General features: G+C 39.2%; 1 protein-coding gene across 1 annotated transcript in view; it reads left to right on the top strand.

The window, feature by feature from the left end:
- Window positions 1–18959, top strand: part of LOC143033815 (HAUS augmin-like complex subunit 3) — a 137715-nt gene that overhangs the window by 4481 nt on the left and 114275 nt on the right. Inside the window, exons 2-5 of the mRNA XM_076199319.1 lie at window positions 349–539; window positions 13302–13484; window positions 14158–14344; window positions 17188–17298. Of these exons, the coding sequence (XP_076055434.1) occupies window positions 349–539; window positions 13302–13484; window positions 14158–14344; window positions 17188–17298 (672 nt within the window). The remainder of the gene's footprint in view (window positions 1–348; window positions 540–13301; window positions 13485–14157; window positions 14345–17187; window positions 17299–18959) is intronic.

The raw sequence follows: 18959 nt of genomic DNA, 5'->3' as shown, positions 1-18959 counted from the left end.
TTAGCAGTTCTCTTCTGTATATATTTTTTATTATTGTTGGTATGATTTGAAATTATTAAGTAGAAGTAAAGTAAAATAAATCCAAAATTCGTGTGAACTTAATACATAAAGAGAAACCCTCAGTATACAGTATAAAAGTTTGCATATAAACTGAAGATATCGCCACGATCAGTGACAAAGTAAAAAGTTCCAAACTGAGTATTTAATAATTATTAATTTAGACTAGTACAGATGTTGGGATCATATGTTGTATCCCAGATATATTGGACACTTACTAGAATGAAGAAATATAATAATAGAAAATACGTGTGAAGTGTATAATCCGTAAAATCGTTTTTCCTCTTTTAGATGGATGGGAAGGGTAAGGAAATGGTAAAACATTTAGTTTCCCTAGGAGTACCTGGATCAGAAAAATTGTCAGATGTTGACTTCGGCTGGATTTTTTCATCTGAACAGCATAAGCCTCTTGCATCTTTTCTTCAGTGGCTACTAGACAATGTTTTTGAGGACGATCTCCTTACAGAGGAAGAACTAGAGGAGTAAGTTATACTTTTTAACTTATTCATTCATTTAAATTTTTATGGCTTAATGTCAAACACCATCCTATGCAGTATAGCATTAGTAAAATAAATAATTTTGTAAATTATAATACATCAATATAATAAATATTTTGCCAGAAATCAATATAAGAAAATATTGCTAAAACCTATACAGATGCCATCATTGTTTTAATAGATTCGGCCATTGGAGACAATGAGGATGACCATGAGTGCCTCTAAAATTATGGGTGCCAAGATAAGAGTGAGGGTGGAGGGGAATGGAATATAGGAAATGGAATAGGTGGGAGTGGTTTCTGTGCCTTTTTCTTTTTGGATACCTCCCTAGTAAGGGAGAAAAAGCATATGGTATATGTATGTATGCCTTACTAAATGCAGGTTAGGTTAGAATAGACTAATTTATCATATTTTAATTTCTTCGGCCTCCGCCTCTACCAAGACAAAGATGGTGTCTCAAGCAATAGAAGTATTCACCTTGGTCTTTGGATCACGTGTTGGACTCGTGATCGACAGCTATTTCCCTCCCGGAAGAGAGCTCAGAGCTCATATGACCGATCTATGGGTAATGCTATGACCTTTCACTCACACATACACACCCCCAACGAGAGTCAGAGTAACGACCCGAAGCGCAGTGATACCGAAATAATTTCGGCCCTGGGCAGGATTCGAACCAGGTACTGCGAGCACCCTCGTACTTCGCAGTCCAGTGCTCTACCAACTGCGTCACCGAGTCGTGGCTACGTTTGTTTGTTTACGGCTTTTACCAACCTTTTCTATTATTAATTTCTGCCAAGAATAATGTATATTACATTGGTGTATTATAATTTATAAAATTATTTAATTTTCTATTGCTATATTGCATACATGTGCATATGTTTCAGTCAAATAGGATTTTTATTTAGTCAATTATTTGTTTACTTATTTACTTGTTTATGTATTTTTGGACTTTGGGGAATAAAAAGTGTTGAGAAATAGGTACATACATATACCAATAGCTTTTCCCCTCTTACAAGGGAGGTAGCCAAAAAATGAAGGCATAAAACCCACTCCCACCCATTACATCTCCACACACTCCATTTCCACTTACTCCATCCCTCTTATCTTGGCTCCTCCTGGATGACAGGTCATCCCTGCATCTTGCCCACTGCCCTTGGTTAGTAGTAATGTAGCAAGACACAGCAGATCCAAATAGGTATTTGGGGATAAATATTAAATGCAAAGATAAGGAAGGTTGTGTGGAGTCACTGTAGTAACCAGACTTAAAATTTAACCACATCAGTATGAATAAAATTCTTGCGCACAGCATCAGGTGCCATATGTACACTACATCACATTACTCACATTATAGAATATAAAGTCACTGCTGTATTACTTGTTCTCTTTTACTCTGTGTAATGATAAACACAGAAAACGTAATCAAACCAGTTCACAGAATGTGAAAAAATTAATTGGAGAGACTTACAACTTAAGGTCAATGAAAGTGGCCTTCGACTACATAAGGAGATGGTTAAAAAATAATTGTTGCACTGATAGGACCCAAATTAGAATATGCTGTATCAATGTGGGCACCTAGCACAAAAAAGAACATAAGAAAATTAGAAAGAATCCAAAGAGCAACGACAAAAATGGCACCCACACTGTCAAATCTGACATATGAACAAAGATTGGAGAAATTACAGTTGTCAACACTAGAACAGAGAAGGGAAAGAGGTGATTTGTTGACCATTTTCAGAATTATGAAAAGGATGGAAGTTCTTGATAGAGACAGCCTATTAAAGTGGGACAGAAGAGAAATGAGAGGACACGAAAAGAAACTAAAGAAAGACAGTTACAGAAGAGACCTGAGAAAAAATAGCTTCCCACATAGAGTGATCGATGTCTGGAACAAACTGAACAGAGAAACAGTGAATGCCAGAACTATACAGTACACGATTTTAAGAACAAACTGGACGTGGAAAGATACGAAAACTGGTCGCTATGAGCATAGCTGTTGTCCTGTAAAATACAACTAGGTAAATAGGTAGATACATACATATATACATACATACATACATACATATACCAAAGGCTTTTTCCCCCTACATGGGGGTAGCCAAAAAGAAAAAGGCGTTGAAACCACTCCCACCCATTCCATTTCCCATATATTCCACTCCCCTCCACCCTCCTCCCTCCCTCTTATCTTGGCACCTCCTGGATGACGGGTCATTCCTGCATCCTGTCCACTGCCCTGGGTCAGAAGCAGTGTCGCAAGACACAGCACAGCCACAGCAAGGCCGCTTCATAAATTTGGCGACACCCCCTTCTCCGTCCCCTCATGCAGAAAAGGAGAAGACTGGGAGAAATCCCTTCGGGCTGCGTCAAATTTTTTCTCATACATACTTCCTCACCCCCCATCTCCCACACACTCCCCCTCATGCATCACAGCATCATCTATACACAACCCTTCTCCATTCACCCCTATCTTCTGTCCTCTCCCATCCTTCCTCCACAGACATTCCTCTCTTTTGTAATGCCCATTTCACCCCATCCATCCATCTCATCCTAGGATGCCCCCTCATATTCACTCCTTCCACACTTCTTTTATTAATCTTTCTTCACTCATTCTTTCCATGTGTCCAAACCATCCTAATACCCTTTCATCAACCCTATCTCCCAGTTCCCTTTCCACTCCTGTTCTCCTCCTCACCTCATCATTTCTCACTCTGGCCTAGTAACCCCTAGCATACTTCTCAGACATTTCATCTCAAACACATTCAAACTCCTTCCCTCTTCCTCTCTCATGTTCCATGTTTCTGCCCCATACAATGCTGTTGGCACAATCACTCCTTCATATAACCTCCTCTTAGCATCCATTCCCAGATGTCTATTTCTCATTACACTTTTCAGTCCACCAAGGCATTTACTCGCTTCTCTCAATCTACATTCTACCTCCACCCCCACTCCTCCCTTTCCTGCCACATTCGCACCCAAGTATCTAAAACTATCCACTTCCTTCAGTCTTTCACCCTTAATGCTCACCTCCAGCCTGCTGTCACTCTCTCCCCTTCTACATCTCATCACCGTACTTTTACCCACATTTATCTTCAGCTTCCTTCTCTCACACACCTTCTCAAACTCTGTCACTAACTTCCTCAATCCCTCCTCTGATCCTGCTCCAAGCGTAGTGTCATCAGCAAACAACAACTGGCTCATTTCCCACTTTTCTCCATTTTCTTTAACCATCTCCAACCCCTGACCCACCACCCTTGCATTCACCTCTCGCACCACCCCATCCATGTAAAGATTGAACAGCCAGGGCGACATAACACATCCCTGACGAAGTCCCACCTTTACCTCAAACCATTCACTCTCTCCATTTCTAATCCTAACACAAGCTCTACTACTCTTGTGAAAACTCTTGACTGCTCTTAACAGATTTCCTCCTATTCCATATATCTGCAGTACCTCCCACAGTGCCTTCCTGTCTACCCTATCGTAAGCCATTTCCAGATCCATAAAAGCCCAAAAAAACATCCTTACCTTTTCCTATAGCTTTCTCACATATCTGTCTTACCACAAAGATCTGATCTACACAACCCCTACCTGTCCTAAACCCACACTGTTCCTCACCAATTACTCCCTCTGTTCCTCTCCTAATCCTCTCAATCAAGACCCTCCCATAAGCCTTCCCAACTACACTCAACAAGCTGATCCCTCTGAAACTACTACACTCACACTTGTTCCCCTTTCCCTTGTAAAGCAGAACTATACAGGCACTCCTCCAGTCCTCTGGCACTCTACCCTCTCTCAAACAAACATTAAGGGGATTGTCCATTAGAAAATCGAACTTTTTTAGTTTGCGGTGAAAGTGGCTGAGATTTTTTCCTAGTAATTGTCGTCTCGGAGAACATACCACCGAGTTTTCAAGTCATTTATGCTTATACTTTTGTTATTGTTTTTTTTTTTTTTTTTTTTTTTTCGAGGGGTAATTTTTGAAAATTTTGAAATTGATTCAGAGGATAGACCTTTGACTGGATATTGATTATTTTTTGTCTTTATAATGGGCTAAGATAGATGAAATGGAGGCAGAATTATGATGTTCTGATCAGTCTGTTTTGAGAAAAAAAATCCAAAGTTGATGAAAAATGCAAAAACAAAACAAAATGTATATATGAAAAAATCTTACTAGTCCTTGACAGGACATAAATCTGCCTCCAAATGTTCTCCCAATTATGCTGAATCCGAAAAGGATTTGCAGTTGAAAATCAGTGAAGGCGTTTTGGATATGAATCAAGTTAAATCTGCAAAAATCAAGTTTTTCAGGAATGAGCGTCATAGTTTTTTTTGTTCATGGTTACTGGTCCCCTTTCATTATTTAGGATGTTATGGTGTTGAAAGGGTATCATAGGCACCACCCTACTCTTTGTTGCCAGCTTTTGATTAATTACAGGTGTATATGATGAATCCAGTTAGTATCCACCAGGGTGCTCAGGTTCCAAGCGTGCACTTTTCCTTTTCTTGGCGCAATGCATCTTTGGTGACAGACGATCTTTATCTGCCATCCTAAGCTGTTTTATGGCATCACAGGTTGTTTTAGAGGAAATATTTTCAGAATTTCGTTTTTTGTGATTTTCTGATGGACAATTCATACTGTACGGTATGCAGTCAGGTCCCTGTTGCCGTGTCGTATGCTATTATTTATCATACAAAAACATAAATATTGTGCAAAATACACAGCTTTATTGTTAGCAAATATATGTAACAACAGAAAACATAATATGCAGTACACAGTGCACACGACCCAGCCACAGTAGGGTGGGGGTACTGTATTATATATTTTTTTTAGATAGTAAAAATCAAGATACAGCTTCCATACTCAGCCACGAGATAGCTTATGAGCAACACTTTTAGAGGAAATATTTTAATTTTTTTTTTTTTTTTTTTTTTTTTTTTTTTTTTTTTTCTTCGTGATTTTCTGATGGACGCCCTTAAACAACCTCACTAGTCAGTCCACCATCACTGTACCTCCTTTCTTCAGACATTCTGCATGGCATCCATCCAGTCCAGGTGCCTTACCTGCTCTCATCATCTTAACAGCTGCTTTCACTTCATCCTTCCCTATTTCTCCTCCATTTGATTCGCCTCCTTTTTCTCTTTTAATTTCCTTCCAAAACATCTTTTTATTGCTTTCAAAAATTTCTGTCATACTCTTACCCCATTTCACATCTGCTCTCCTCTTTGCTTCCTTTATCTTATGCTTAGCTTCCCTTCTCTTTACTTTGTACCTCTCATACAATTCCCTCGTCCTAATTTGCAGCCAATCTATGAATGCCTGCTTCTCTTCTACACATTTCTTTGCTTCCTCATCCCACCACTCACTACCCTTCCTTCTTTTTCCTCCCGCCCCCCTTTTTCCACACACCATCTTTGCACACCTTATGACTCCTTCCTTGAACCATCCCCATTCCTCCTCCACTCCTAGTTCTACTCTATCCTTTACTCCCACTCCTCTTTCAGTTACTTCTTAAACTCACTCTCCTTTTGTTCCTCATTTAAGCAGTTCACTCTATGTACCTCCCTACCTTCTGCCCTTTTCCTCTTTCTCCACCTATTCTCCACTCTCATTTTACCTTCCACCAGAAAATGATCTGATATTCCCCCACTCTCTCCCCTTAGAACATGTACATCTTTAACTTTTCCTACCATACTCCTGGTCACCACTATATAGTCCATCAACGCTCCGTCTGCCACCCTTCCATCCACCACCCTCTCCCATGTGTACTTATGCTTGACTTTCTTCTTAAACACTGTATTTGCTATCATCAACTCTCAAGACACATTTCTACCATCATTTCTCCACTACAATTTTTACCCGGAACTCCATACTTCCCAATCACTCCGTCAATTGGTTCATTTCCTACCCTAGCATTATGGTCACCCCAAAAGCCTCCCTTTCCTCTACACTCTTCTCACTACCAGGTCCATATGCACTTACAAAAGCCCACATCTCCCTTCCCAGCTTCACCTTCATCCACATCAACCTTGATGAAACCTCCTTCCACTCCACTACCTGCTTACTTATCTCTTCACTTACTAGTATAGCCACCCCTTCTCTCCCTCGTCCCCTCTTCACTCCTGAGTACCTCCCAGCTACGCTCTCAAACTCACAGTTGCCCTTTCCTTTCATTTTAGTTTCACTCAAAGCCAGTACATCCATCTTTCTTCTCACAAACATACTACCTATCTCTTCCCTTTTACTCTCATCTGTACCACATCCACGCACATCAAAAGACCCAAACCTTGGATACTGGTTGGAAAACTCCCAGACCATCCTATGCCTTTTCTTTTCTTTTTAGGAATGTCCCCTGTTGGGGCTACAGGTAGTAGGACTCCTAATCCCATCTCCGTTCCGTTTTTTTGTCACCTTTTACGACTCAAGTGGACTTGGTGGTAGCATTCTCTTCCCCCCACCACAGGGTCGGCGAAAACAGAAAATGAATACTCAGAGAAATGGTACAGGACATCAACAAGGGGTTGGGGGACAGCATAATGGAGGGACAGTCGTAGTATAAAAGTGTCATCATTTCTCTATGAACAGAGTTTTCCTCTATCATAGACAAAATGATGTGTGGCTCTGGTCCATAGGGGCACCCCATATAGACCCTAAAGTATCAACTGTATGCTACTTTGCCACAATAACATGCAGCCAATACCCCAATACAACTACAAAAATATATAGATAATCAAGATGCCAATGCTGGCATCCTTGTGTGCCCACTCGTGCTTCATGACACCTGTATAGGCATCATCATACCAAAGTGGTTAAAGGAGTTAGAAAAGAAGAGCATGAATATGTTTGATCAGTAGTATTATAGGCATTACTAGGATTGATAGAGAAAGAATATGGAAGTGAGGCAGAGAATTTGGGTGGAAAGAGCTGCCAGATAGGTTAAATCAAAGAGTGCTTCAGTGTTTTGGCCATATCGTAAAAATGAGTAGACAAATATAGTCGAACCTCGAAAACCCGGACTAATTGGGGGGAAGGGCGGTCCGGTCATCGAAAATGTCGCCCTAACACCCGTAGATTTTCGTAGCGGTATTCGTATAAGTAATGTATGATATGGCATTGAAACATATGAATAATACTCTAAGACTGTAATAATAACAATACTGTAATAATAATAGATAGATATACCAAGGCTTTTTCCCCCATACCAGGGGGGTAGCCAAAAAGGACAAGGCACAATAATAATAATAATAATAATAATATTATAATAGTAATAATTCTGTAATAACTGTAATACAGGCATGTAAATATACTGTACATACAGTGTACTGCACTGTATTTTTTATTACGTACACTGTAAATATCGGAAGGTATGCACGTGGGACAGTGGTGGCGGCCAGGGTTGCCGCGTTTTCTACACTGCCGTGTAGAATGGGAGTGTTGCCATACCGGGGCCTACATTTTTCTCGGGCGTGTGCAGACTTCCATAGCAAGATACTTGTCCAACTTTGACAAAATGTTGGTTCTAGTTTTTTTATTCTTGAATGTATATAAGGCCCCCATGCCCTAACGTATTCAGTAACATATAATTTTTTTTTTTTATATTATTATCGCTAAAAGAAAGCTGAAACTTTAGCGTAGAATTTTTTTACACCGTAAAAATGTATCTTTTGGGGTATGATATTTTATAAGTAACACAATTACCAATAAAAGTAATATTTTGATGTACCATTTATTATTTGATAACTTGTTCTATGATTTTTAAACAAAAGTTGAGTTTTTGAATGTTTTTAACAGCCAGCTGATATGTAGAAAAAAATTCCTCATGGCCTTGTGTAGTTGCCACATGGCGCTATTTTACTATGTTTTGCTACAAATTCTACGAAACGGCAGCCCTGGTGCTAAAAGAAAGCTGAAACTTTAGCATAGAATTTTTTTTCTACACTGTAAAAACGTATCTTTTGGGGTATAATAGTTTATAAGTAATACAAGTAGCGGGCTTCACCGGGGGCTTGGCTGCGCAAACAGCGGCCTATGGCTGCAGCTTTCCGCGCTCTAATCCCTCGTTTTCCCCTTCGGCCTCGGCCTCGGGGCGGAACCCCAACACGGGATCCCCAGCATGAAGAACGCGAAGAAGAAGGACGCGAAGAAGAAGAAGAAGAGGAACGCGGAGAAGAAGAAGAATGCGAAGAAGAAGAATACCACCTGACCCTGACTTACCCAAGCACTTTTTCAAGAATATTTGTAGGACAAAGTGTCACCGTAATACCACCTGTCCCCGACTTCCACAGCGTTTTTTAGAAGAATATTTTTATTTAGACTTACACAATTACCAATAAAAGTCATATTTATTTTGATGTACCATTTATTATTTGATAACTAGTTCTATAATTTTTAAACAAAAGTTTGAGTTTTTGAATGTTTTTAACAGCCCGCTGATATGTAGAAAAAAATTCCTCATGTCCTTGTGCAGTTGCCACATGCCACTATTTTACTACGTTTTGGTACAAAATTCTACGAAACGGCACCCTGGTGGCGGCTTGACTGGGCCGGGTTTGAGTACACGTGTACAGCCGTCACTGCCATCTACCAGGCAAATTGGGAACTTTGCTTGAAAAGTATGCCCTTTGTTCATTTCGACCGGTCATGCGTGGGTCTGGGCATTCGGGGTCCGGGCTTTCGAGGTTCGACTGTACTAGTAAAAAGAGTAAGGAAGGCAGAAATGGATGGAGTGAATTTCAGAGGAAGACCAAGAATAGGGTGAATAGTCAGGATAAAAGGACATGGACAGTAGTGGGATTCAGCCGGTTCTTACCTATTCGCTAGAACCGGCTCACGCAAATTTGTCAGTTCGGCGAACCGACTAACTGGCGAACCGACTAGTTGCTCAACTGGTCAGTGGTCTTCTGCATCTCATCCGATAAGTACCGGGACGGTATGTTTCGTAACTTTCGTTAGTGATTTATTGCATAGTTTATTTACACAAGTGGTTACCAGTTTTTTTTCATGTATATAGTGCTTGGTTTCTCTGTATATTTGTGTTATTAAACTACATTTTATTATAATTATGGACATACATACATACACGCGCTCTCATACACACTCCTTAGGCCTACCCACACAAACATGTTTGTTTATAAATAACACAAATGCATTGCACACATGCACACACATACTCATGTACATGTACACATATGCACACGCTAGATGACACAAGAAAATCACTCAATGAGATACTAATGGGTAAGGGTAATCTGGTAGTTATGGGGGACTTCAATTGCAAAGAAATTTGTTGGGACAGCATGACAGTGCAAGGAGGAGATGACTCGTGGGGCAATGTACTGCTAGATATGACCATGGAGTACACAATGACCCAATGGGTCCATGAAAACACAAGGTACAGAAATAATGAAGAGCCATCGAAACTAGATCTAATATTTACAACAGAGCCTGAAATAGTGCATAAAGTCCAGTATGAGACACCAATTGGAAAGAGTGACCATGTACTCATCGAAACTATACTAAAGGAAGAAATAGACATAGAGAGGAACGAAAAGCATAGGAAAGGAAGACTGAGGTACAACAAAACAGACTTTACAAAACTAAAGACATTCTTCCGGAATGCAAACTGGGAAATATTTTACAGGGAAGAAACAGCAGTGGAAGAGAAATGGAATATATTGATGGAAAACTACAATGAAGGGGTAAACAGGCATGTACCAAGACAAAAGCGAGAGAGAGAGTACATTAAATGTTGGTTCAACAAAAGATGCAGTGAGGCAAAAGACAGAAGGGACAAAGCTTGGAAAAAGTGGAGAAAAGACAAAAAACAAAGCAAATGGCAAATTTATGTTAACTATAGAAATGAGTATGTTAATGTGAGAAGAGAGGAGAAAAGGAACCATGAGAAGGATATTATAGACAAATGCAAAGAGCAACCCAAACTATTCTATCGGTATGTGAATGGTAAACTTAAAAACAAACAGGAATTGGTGAAACTATGCCAAGGAAACATAGAATACACAGAAGATTTAGAGATGGCCGAAGTCATGAACAATCACTTTAAATCTGTTTTCACCAGAGAGAAAATACCGAATTGTGACATAGACAAAAACAAGAAATCTCCCCTCATGAATGAGTTTACAGCATCACTAAAGGAAATATCAGAACATTTATCAAGGCTGGATGTCAGAAAATCACATGGCCCGGACGGTATTGCAAATTGGATTCTAAAGGAGTGCAAAGAAGAACTAACAGACAAAATACACATCTTAATAAACAGCTCACTCAAAGAAGGAAAGATACCCGAGGACTGGAAAAACGCTAACATTGTACCAATACACAAAGGAGGAAACAAAGAAGAACCCACCAACTATAGGCCAGTATCACTAACAAGCACCATTGCCAAAATTTGTGAGAAAATAATCAAGAATAGATGGGTAAAACATCTGGAAGACAATGACATATTAAACCCAAGACAATTCGGATTCAGACAAGGAAGATCATGCTCCACAAACTTAATATGCTTTTACTCAAGACTAATAGACATAGTGCAAGAAAGAAATGGATGGGCTGATTGTGCATTCCTAGACTTGCAAAAAGCCTTTGACAAAGTACCACACAGAAAACTACTAAAAAAACTGGAACACATAGGAGGAATACAGGGAAACCTACTAAAATGGATAGAGGACTTTCTGACTGGTAGAAAGATGAGAGTAGTGCTCAGAGAAAAATATTCAGACTGGAAAGAGGTGATCAGTGGAGTACCGCAAGGATCTGTGCTGGCACCAATAATGTTTGCTATCTATATGAATGACATGGATGAGGACGTGAACTGCTACATGAGCTTCTTTGCCGATGACGCCAAACTGCTAAGGAAAATAGAAACTGATGAGGACTGTGAAGCACTGCAAGAAGACCTAAATAGGGTATGGAACTGGAGTCAGAAATGGGAAGTGGACTTTAATACTAAGAAGTGTAGCATAATGGAGTTTGGAAAAAGCAAAAACAGAATATCAGGAAAATATACAATTGGAACCAAAGAAGTAAAGAAAGTAGGATCCGAAAAAGATTTGGGAGTAATTATCACGAACGACTTGTCCTATGATATACAGATTAACAAAATTGTCGGGGAGACTTACAATTTGCTAAGATCAATAAAAGTGGCGTTTACATACTTGGACGAAGACATGATGAAAAAAATATTGGTTACATTGATAAGGCCTAGATTAGAGTATGCAGCGACATTGTGGTCCCCCAGTACCAAAAAGAATATAAAGAAAATAGAAAGAATCCAAAGAGCAGCTACAAAAATGGCACCTGCACTTGCAAACCTATCATACAAAGAGAGATTGGCTAAACTGGAGTTACCGACACTGGAGCAAAGAAGAGAGAGAGGTGACCTATTGACCATCTACAGAATCATGAAAGGCACAGAGGTACTCGATAGTGAGAACTTACTTAACTGGGACAAAAGAAACACAAGAGGACATGGAAAGAAAATAAAAAAACATAGCTATAGAAGAGAACTGAAGAAAAACAGTTTTCCTCATAGAGTTTTGGACACTTGGAACAAACTGGACAATGAAATAGTATGCGCAAAAACCATTCATGAGTTTAAAAACAAACTAGACACTGCAAGATACAAAGGCGGGACAACACGAGCATAGCTCCCCTTCCCGCAAAATACAACTAGGTAAATACAACTAGGTAAATACATAGCCTACACATGCACACACTACCCCCACACAAACATGCGTCCGTAAAAAAATAAATACACCTGCACTAGGTTGCCCAAATCGAATTTTTTGATCACGAGACTAACTATAGGTTGGCACCCAGGTCTATACCCCATTTTTTTTTCCACCTGACAATTTTTCAGGTTTTTCATATGTAAATATTTGAATAATTTTTACGTTTGGCAGCCAGAGATGCATTTTAAATATAATATTGTTAGTTTTCCATATTTCTAGTTAGAATATTTAATTGATAACAATAATATAAAGAAAATGTGGCTAAGAAGTGGTTGCAAATTAGTGTCAGATGGAAATACACCGACTATAACAGAACCGGCTGACGAAAAATTTGAATCCCACTACTGGACATGGACATTAGAGAGAAATATTTGTCATACAAAGAAGAGTGTGTGAAAAAGGTAGGAATGAATGGATGAAGGAATGACATGGCCTGAAGAGGTGTTTTTTGTATTGTTTGTTAACCCCTTCCATACGGTGCCGCACACGTAGGCGTCATGGGGAGCGAGTGTATTCGCGAGGCTGCCATATCGGCGTCTTGATTATATTTATTGTAGTCGCCCCTCCATAATGACATTCTTTCTAATTCTTTTGTAATCGCATTTTCTATGGTTATCAAAATTCACGGGTGAAGAGAGAACGATCGATATAAGCGGTGACTATATTTTATGATGCGAGTATTATTACAACACGTCGTACGGCTGGCATTGGCTGCTGCCACCGAGATCCAAGTCCATGACGCCTACGTGTGCGGCACCGTATGGAAGGGGTTAAGTATTGTGAGTGGATGAGGAGGGGGTAAAGCATCTATGGCAGTTGGGCTCTCCTGTGAAGGTGCTTTGTCATGCTGCATTGCCTTTGACCTGAGGAAGAAGAAGTAAGATGGGAGACATGATGAATGTTTTTTGTTAGGTGTGGGATGTGCGTATACTTTGACTCAGCCACTCCCTTACAAGGATAGAAGGCCTTTTGATGTGTTTATATATTTTACTTTTCTTTTGACAGATATGAATCCCTGATTTCTAGAGGAGAAGTGCTTAGTGGACAGCAGCTTGAGGATATGGTGGGAAGCCTCACCAGTGTTCCATCACTTAGTCCATATACACTGGCAGATCCAGTTGCTGATGCTCAGTTGGAAACCTTAGAATCACGGCTACAGCAGTTGAAAAATATGAGCAATAATCTTGGGTATTAGACTGGTTCATTGCATACTTTTATTACCATTGATATTGATATGCGGTCACCAATAATACAATGTATAGTTGTGATAACCTACTCGTACATACTTAGTCATGGTTTTCAGGATTGAGCACAAGACCCTTATAAGGTGGTAGCTAAGGCAAACCACACACCTACATCATAAACAAATGAATCCCACTCAATCATCTCTCACATCACAACATTTTGGGGATGAAGGGCTGTCCAGACCCCCTGCCACATTGCTTAGGTCAAAAGCAATGCAGCATGGGCCAACAGCTAGAGTTAGTTTACCTCCACCACTTCATCATATGGCAAACACCATAATCATCATCCAATCAAAATGATACATGAAGCAGATGAGAAGAACATATCTTTAGGTCACATCATCTTGTCATTGATTCATAATCTCCTTCCATTCATTTCTGTCTTTTGCAGTCTCTCCTCCCAATTTGCTTGCAAAATCCTCCTTCATCCACATCCATCTTTCTCATTCTTAGTCTTTCTCAAGTTCGCTCCATCTACCACTGCTTTCCACACTTTCTTTGATATTCTTTCCTCATTCATTCTTCTCATGTGAGAACTGAATATATTTTATGTGCTTATATTTGTATATCTTATGAGATTTTCTAGTGTATCTATTTTGATATTAAGAATTTTTCAGTGTATATAAAATAGAGCTGCAAAATGAAGTACATACCATTAATACACGGGTTCAAGAAGGCAAGGCTAAACTTCAACATAACCAGGAGCAAGCTCTTGAAGTCTGCCAGCAATTGTCATCAGCTCAAGGTGAACTTGCAAAGAAACTTGATGCTGTTATCAAGTTATTCATTGAATTTTCCAATGAGGTTAGTATTTATGATAAGATTTTTTAAGAATTTGGTGGAAACAAATGGGTGATAGATAGGAGTGGGATAGGTGTATGCCTTGGATGGCTACCTCTCATATACTCATCATTGGTTCCAGTTTGTTAGTGTGTCACCCAAAACAAGTCTGATTATATATATATATATATGCGTAAGTAACCACTAGGAAAAGTAAACTAACGAAGCAGAGCGCTTTCGTATAATTACATCTTCAGTGCAGATACAAAGAAGGAATTATAAGATGAAGAAACAAGGTACAAAATATATGACATAGTGAAAAGGGCATTCGGAGAGGTAGTGGAAGAAGTACACGTGACGGACGTTTGGGCCGTCCTGGTAGCCAACAAGTATGGGACGTTTGGGCCGTCCTGGTAACCAACAAGTATGGGACAACTGCTCATAATTTATATTACAATTCAAACAATTTTGAAATTTCATGAGAAATAAAACTATCTAATTTGTACAAACCTTGATGAAGATTAACATTTATCCCCTTACTAGATTTGATCAAACTGCATTCAATTAAATTTCTTTCTGTTATGTTGTTGTTGTATGTGATGACTTCAGCGTTATCCCAGTCAACTGGGTGGTTAAAATGGTTCATGTGGTTGAATATACCGCTAGATTGGTTTCCCTCTCTAACGTATTTCTTGTGTTGATTGATTCGTGTTGTGAGTGTTTTAGCAGTCTGACCAACATAAAACTGATTACATGATTTGCAAGGTATTTTGTACACACACCCTTTATTACTATTGACAGAATTATTTATGAGCAGTTGTCTTACAGTGTTCTTATTATTGAAAACTACATTAATGTTAAATTTACGTAATATATTTGGAATATTTTGCAGGTTCTCTTGGTACGGTAAAATTAGCAAGTTATTCATATTGAAAGTTTGAGTTGACCTAAGGTTATAAAATGTCCTTTTAGCACGATTGTAAGCTTTGTCAAGAACATGTGTGGGGTATTGTAGCTTAGTACCAATGTCGTAAATACATCTTATTTCATCATCGATGTACTCTGGGCTGCAAATGCGTAGGGCCCTGAGGTACATCGACGAAAAAACAGATATCTTTACGCCATCAGGGTGTGAGGAATAATAGTGTATATATGAACAAACATTGGTTGGTTTGCGATATACACTAAACTTCAACTCACTTTCACGGCGGTAGATATTACAATTAAGGAAAGGCAAAACACTTTCTTTCTCTATCTCCACCGTGAACTTAATGGAACTGACCAAATTATTAAGCTTACATAAAAAATCATTTACATTATCTTGAATGGGCCACAGACATAGGATGTCATCAATGTACCGCATCCATGTAATGTTGGGGGGAATGATCTTACTTAAAATTTTGGTTTCAAAAAACTCCATATATAAATTACTCAATACGGGGGAGAGAGGATTACCCATGCTCATTCCAAATTTCTGAGAATAGAATTTATCATTAAATTGGAATTTGCAATCTTTAACACACAATTTGTGTGTATGGTCTAATTAAGACACATAAACCAAATAACCCGGTAAGACCAATCGTTTCTTCAATATGTTCAGCTTCATACAAACTTTCGAAATGGTTGGTAACAATTCTTAGTCCACTAGTTGGAACTATTTCCACTTCACATGTTAAGAACAGTTTGGACCTCATTAACAAACTAAGTTTGTTAATGAGGTCCACCCTCTGCCATTTGGAGGGTGGGCATAAACCAGATTGCCAAAATTATTTTTTATTCAACGTTTCGTCTGCAAGGAGACATCTTCAGGAAAATCTGTAACATAAAAATTACCGACATACAGAAATAAAGAACAAGGGTATTAACCTTAACAAAAATTCACAATCATGGAAATAGACTTAAATTAATCAAAAATAGACAACAATAAATCAAATCCTATCTCGATACATGGCTGTTGGGGACCAATAACTACACAATTAAATGTGAGTGCATTGTTAAACAAGCTAATGATGGAAATCATGTTGCTTTGGATATTTATTAGCAAGCAATAGGGATGCACATAAGCTTAAGCTTTTAGAAGCTATGTTTATAAGGGAACATAGCCCTATTATAAATATCCAAAGCAACATGATTTCCATCATTAGTTTGTTTAACAATGCACTCACTCGCACAGTGGAGCTGCCACCATCACCACGACCCGTGACCACACCCTATGTCAATATGCCCCAAACCCCACCACCTCTTCCCACCCACTCCATCCATCCTCCCCCCAACCGACCTTGCAACCCCCCAAACCCTCCAACCCCCTCCTTCCCAACATGATGGGTCATCAACCCCTCCCACTAACCCTTCCACCACCCAAGTCGGTTAGGTTCGTGTATATAAGTCACCACTCAACGATTTCCTTCGTCATTTCTTTGGACCTTTAATTTTGTAAGTATTGGTCTCCAACGACCCATGTATTGAGATAGGATTTGATTTATTGTTGTCTATTTTTGATTAATTGAAGTCTATTTCCATGATTGTGAATTTTTGCTAAGGTTAATACCCTTGTTCTTTATTTCTGTATGTCAGTAATTTTTATGTTACAGATTTTCCTGAGGATGTCTCCTTGCAGACAAAACATTGAATAAATGAATCATTTTGGCATTCTGGTTTATGCCCACTCTCCAAATGGCAGAGTACTTGTTAGAAATCTTGAGAATACCCATAAGAAGATTAACAACCGCCTTAATGCTGTCGAATTTAATAACGCATGCATATATATATATATATATATATAATATATATAAATATTATTTATTTTATTTTATATATATATATATATATATATATATATATATATATATATTTTTTTTTTTTTCCAGGAGGAACATTATGCACATTTTTTAACTCAGTTGGACCTCAAGAGCTGGCAGGAAGAAGAGATTAAATTCACAGAATGTCTGAAGGAGTACATCACAAAACAATTTGATGAGGTTTGCTTCGTCTATATTAAAATTTATCATTTTAGTTTGTTTTATAAATACCCATATAGAAGTGATATAAAAGTAGTTTATCCTGTGAAGAGAATGGTACTATACTAGATTTAAGGGTAAGATCAGTGTCGATAGTAGAGTATTTTGATTTTAACATGTTCAGATGAATAATGATCACTGAATTTTACATTACTAGGTTTGCTTATGAAGATATATTTTATTTGAAAATTCCAAGTAAGACCTGCATGATTGGTCTGATATAGTAATGGAATGTTGATAAATACCAGTGCAGTAAATCATAGGTAGTGTAGGTGCAAATGGATCTAACATAGATGATGATTCAGTTTAATGTTGGTAACTCCCCTCTTGGGAGGCTAGGATTTTGTAGTGTTGAATTTGATTAACAATGCCCTTGGTCCAACTCGCTGGTGGCAAATTTGAACTGCCATCACCTTGACCTCAGCCACGAGTAGTGGTGCTCTTACCCACTTCGCCAACATAAGTGCAATGTGCAAACCTTATTTCACTACTGAGTGGAACCACAAGAGTGCAAGATTTTCTGATATAACTAGTGCAAAGTAGTAAAGACCACTCCCACACATTCTATCCTTATCACACTCCACTCCTCTCCACCCTCTTCCCTCCCTCTTGTCTTGGCACCTGGATGACAGGTCATACCTGCATCTTGTCCATTGCCCTGGGTCAGAAGCAGTGTCGCAAGGCACAGCACATTCATAGCAAGGCTGCTTCACTAAATCTGTGACAACTTCTTCCTCTCCATCCCCTCATGCAGAAAAACAGGAGACCGGGAGAAATCACTTCGGGCTGCGTCAAATTTTTCTCACACACACTCTCTCACCCCCCCATCCCCCACCCATTCCACCTCATCCATCACAACATCATCCATATACAACCATTCTCCACTCACCCCTGTCTTCTGTCCTCCCCTGTCCTTCCTCAGCAGACATTCCCCTCTTCCCCAAAGCCTCTTTCACCCCATCCATCCATCTCATCCTAGGTCGCCCCCTCATGTTCACTCCTTCCACATCTGCCTTCCACACCTCTTTTACTAGTCTTTCTTCATTCATTCTTTCCATGTGTCCAAACCATCCTAATACTCTTTCATCCACCCTATCTCCTAACTCCCTTTCCACCCCCACTCTCCTCCTCACCTCCTCATTTCTCACTCTATCCAGCCGAGTAACCCCTATCATACTTATCAGATACCTCATCTCAAACACATTCAAACTCCTCTCTTTCTTATGTTCCATGTTTATGCCCCATACAGTGCTGTTAGCACAATCACTCTTTCATACAATCTCCTCTTTGCATCCATTCCCAAATGTCTATTCCCCATTACACTTTTTAATCCACCAAGGCATTTACTCGCTTCTCAATCTGTATTCTACCTCCACCCCCACTCCTCCCTTTCTTGCCTTACTTGCACCCAAGTATCTAAAACTATCCACTTCCTCCAGTCTCTCTCCCTTAATACTCACTTCTAGTCTGCTGCCATTTTCATCCCTTGTTCATCTCATCACCTTACTTTTACCCACATTTATCTTCAACTTTTTTCTTTCACACACTTTCCCAAACTCTGTCACTAACTTCCTCAATCCCTCCTCTGACATTGCTACAAGTGTAGTGTTGTCCACAAACAA

Source organism: Oratosquilla oratoria, chromosome 16 (genome assembly GCF_046742065.1).
Source record: "Oratosquilla oratoria isolate Oo_2021 chromosome 16, ASM4674206v1, whole genome shotgun sequence".
NCBI classification, from domain to species: domain Eukaryota; kingdom Metazoa; phylum Arthropoda; class Malacostraca; order Stomatopoda; family Squillidae; genus Oratosquilla; species Oratosquilla oratoria.
The sequence above is the reverse complement of the archived record's forward strand: the minus strand, read 5'-3'. Positions and strand labels throughout refer to the sequence as shown.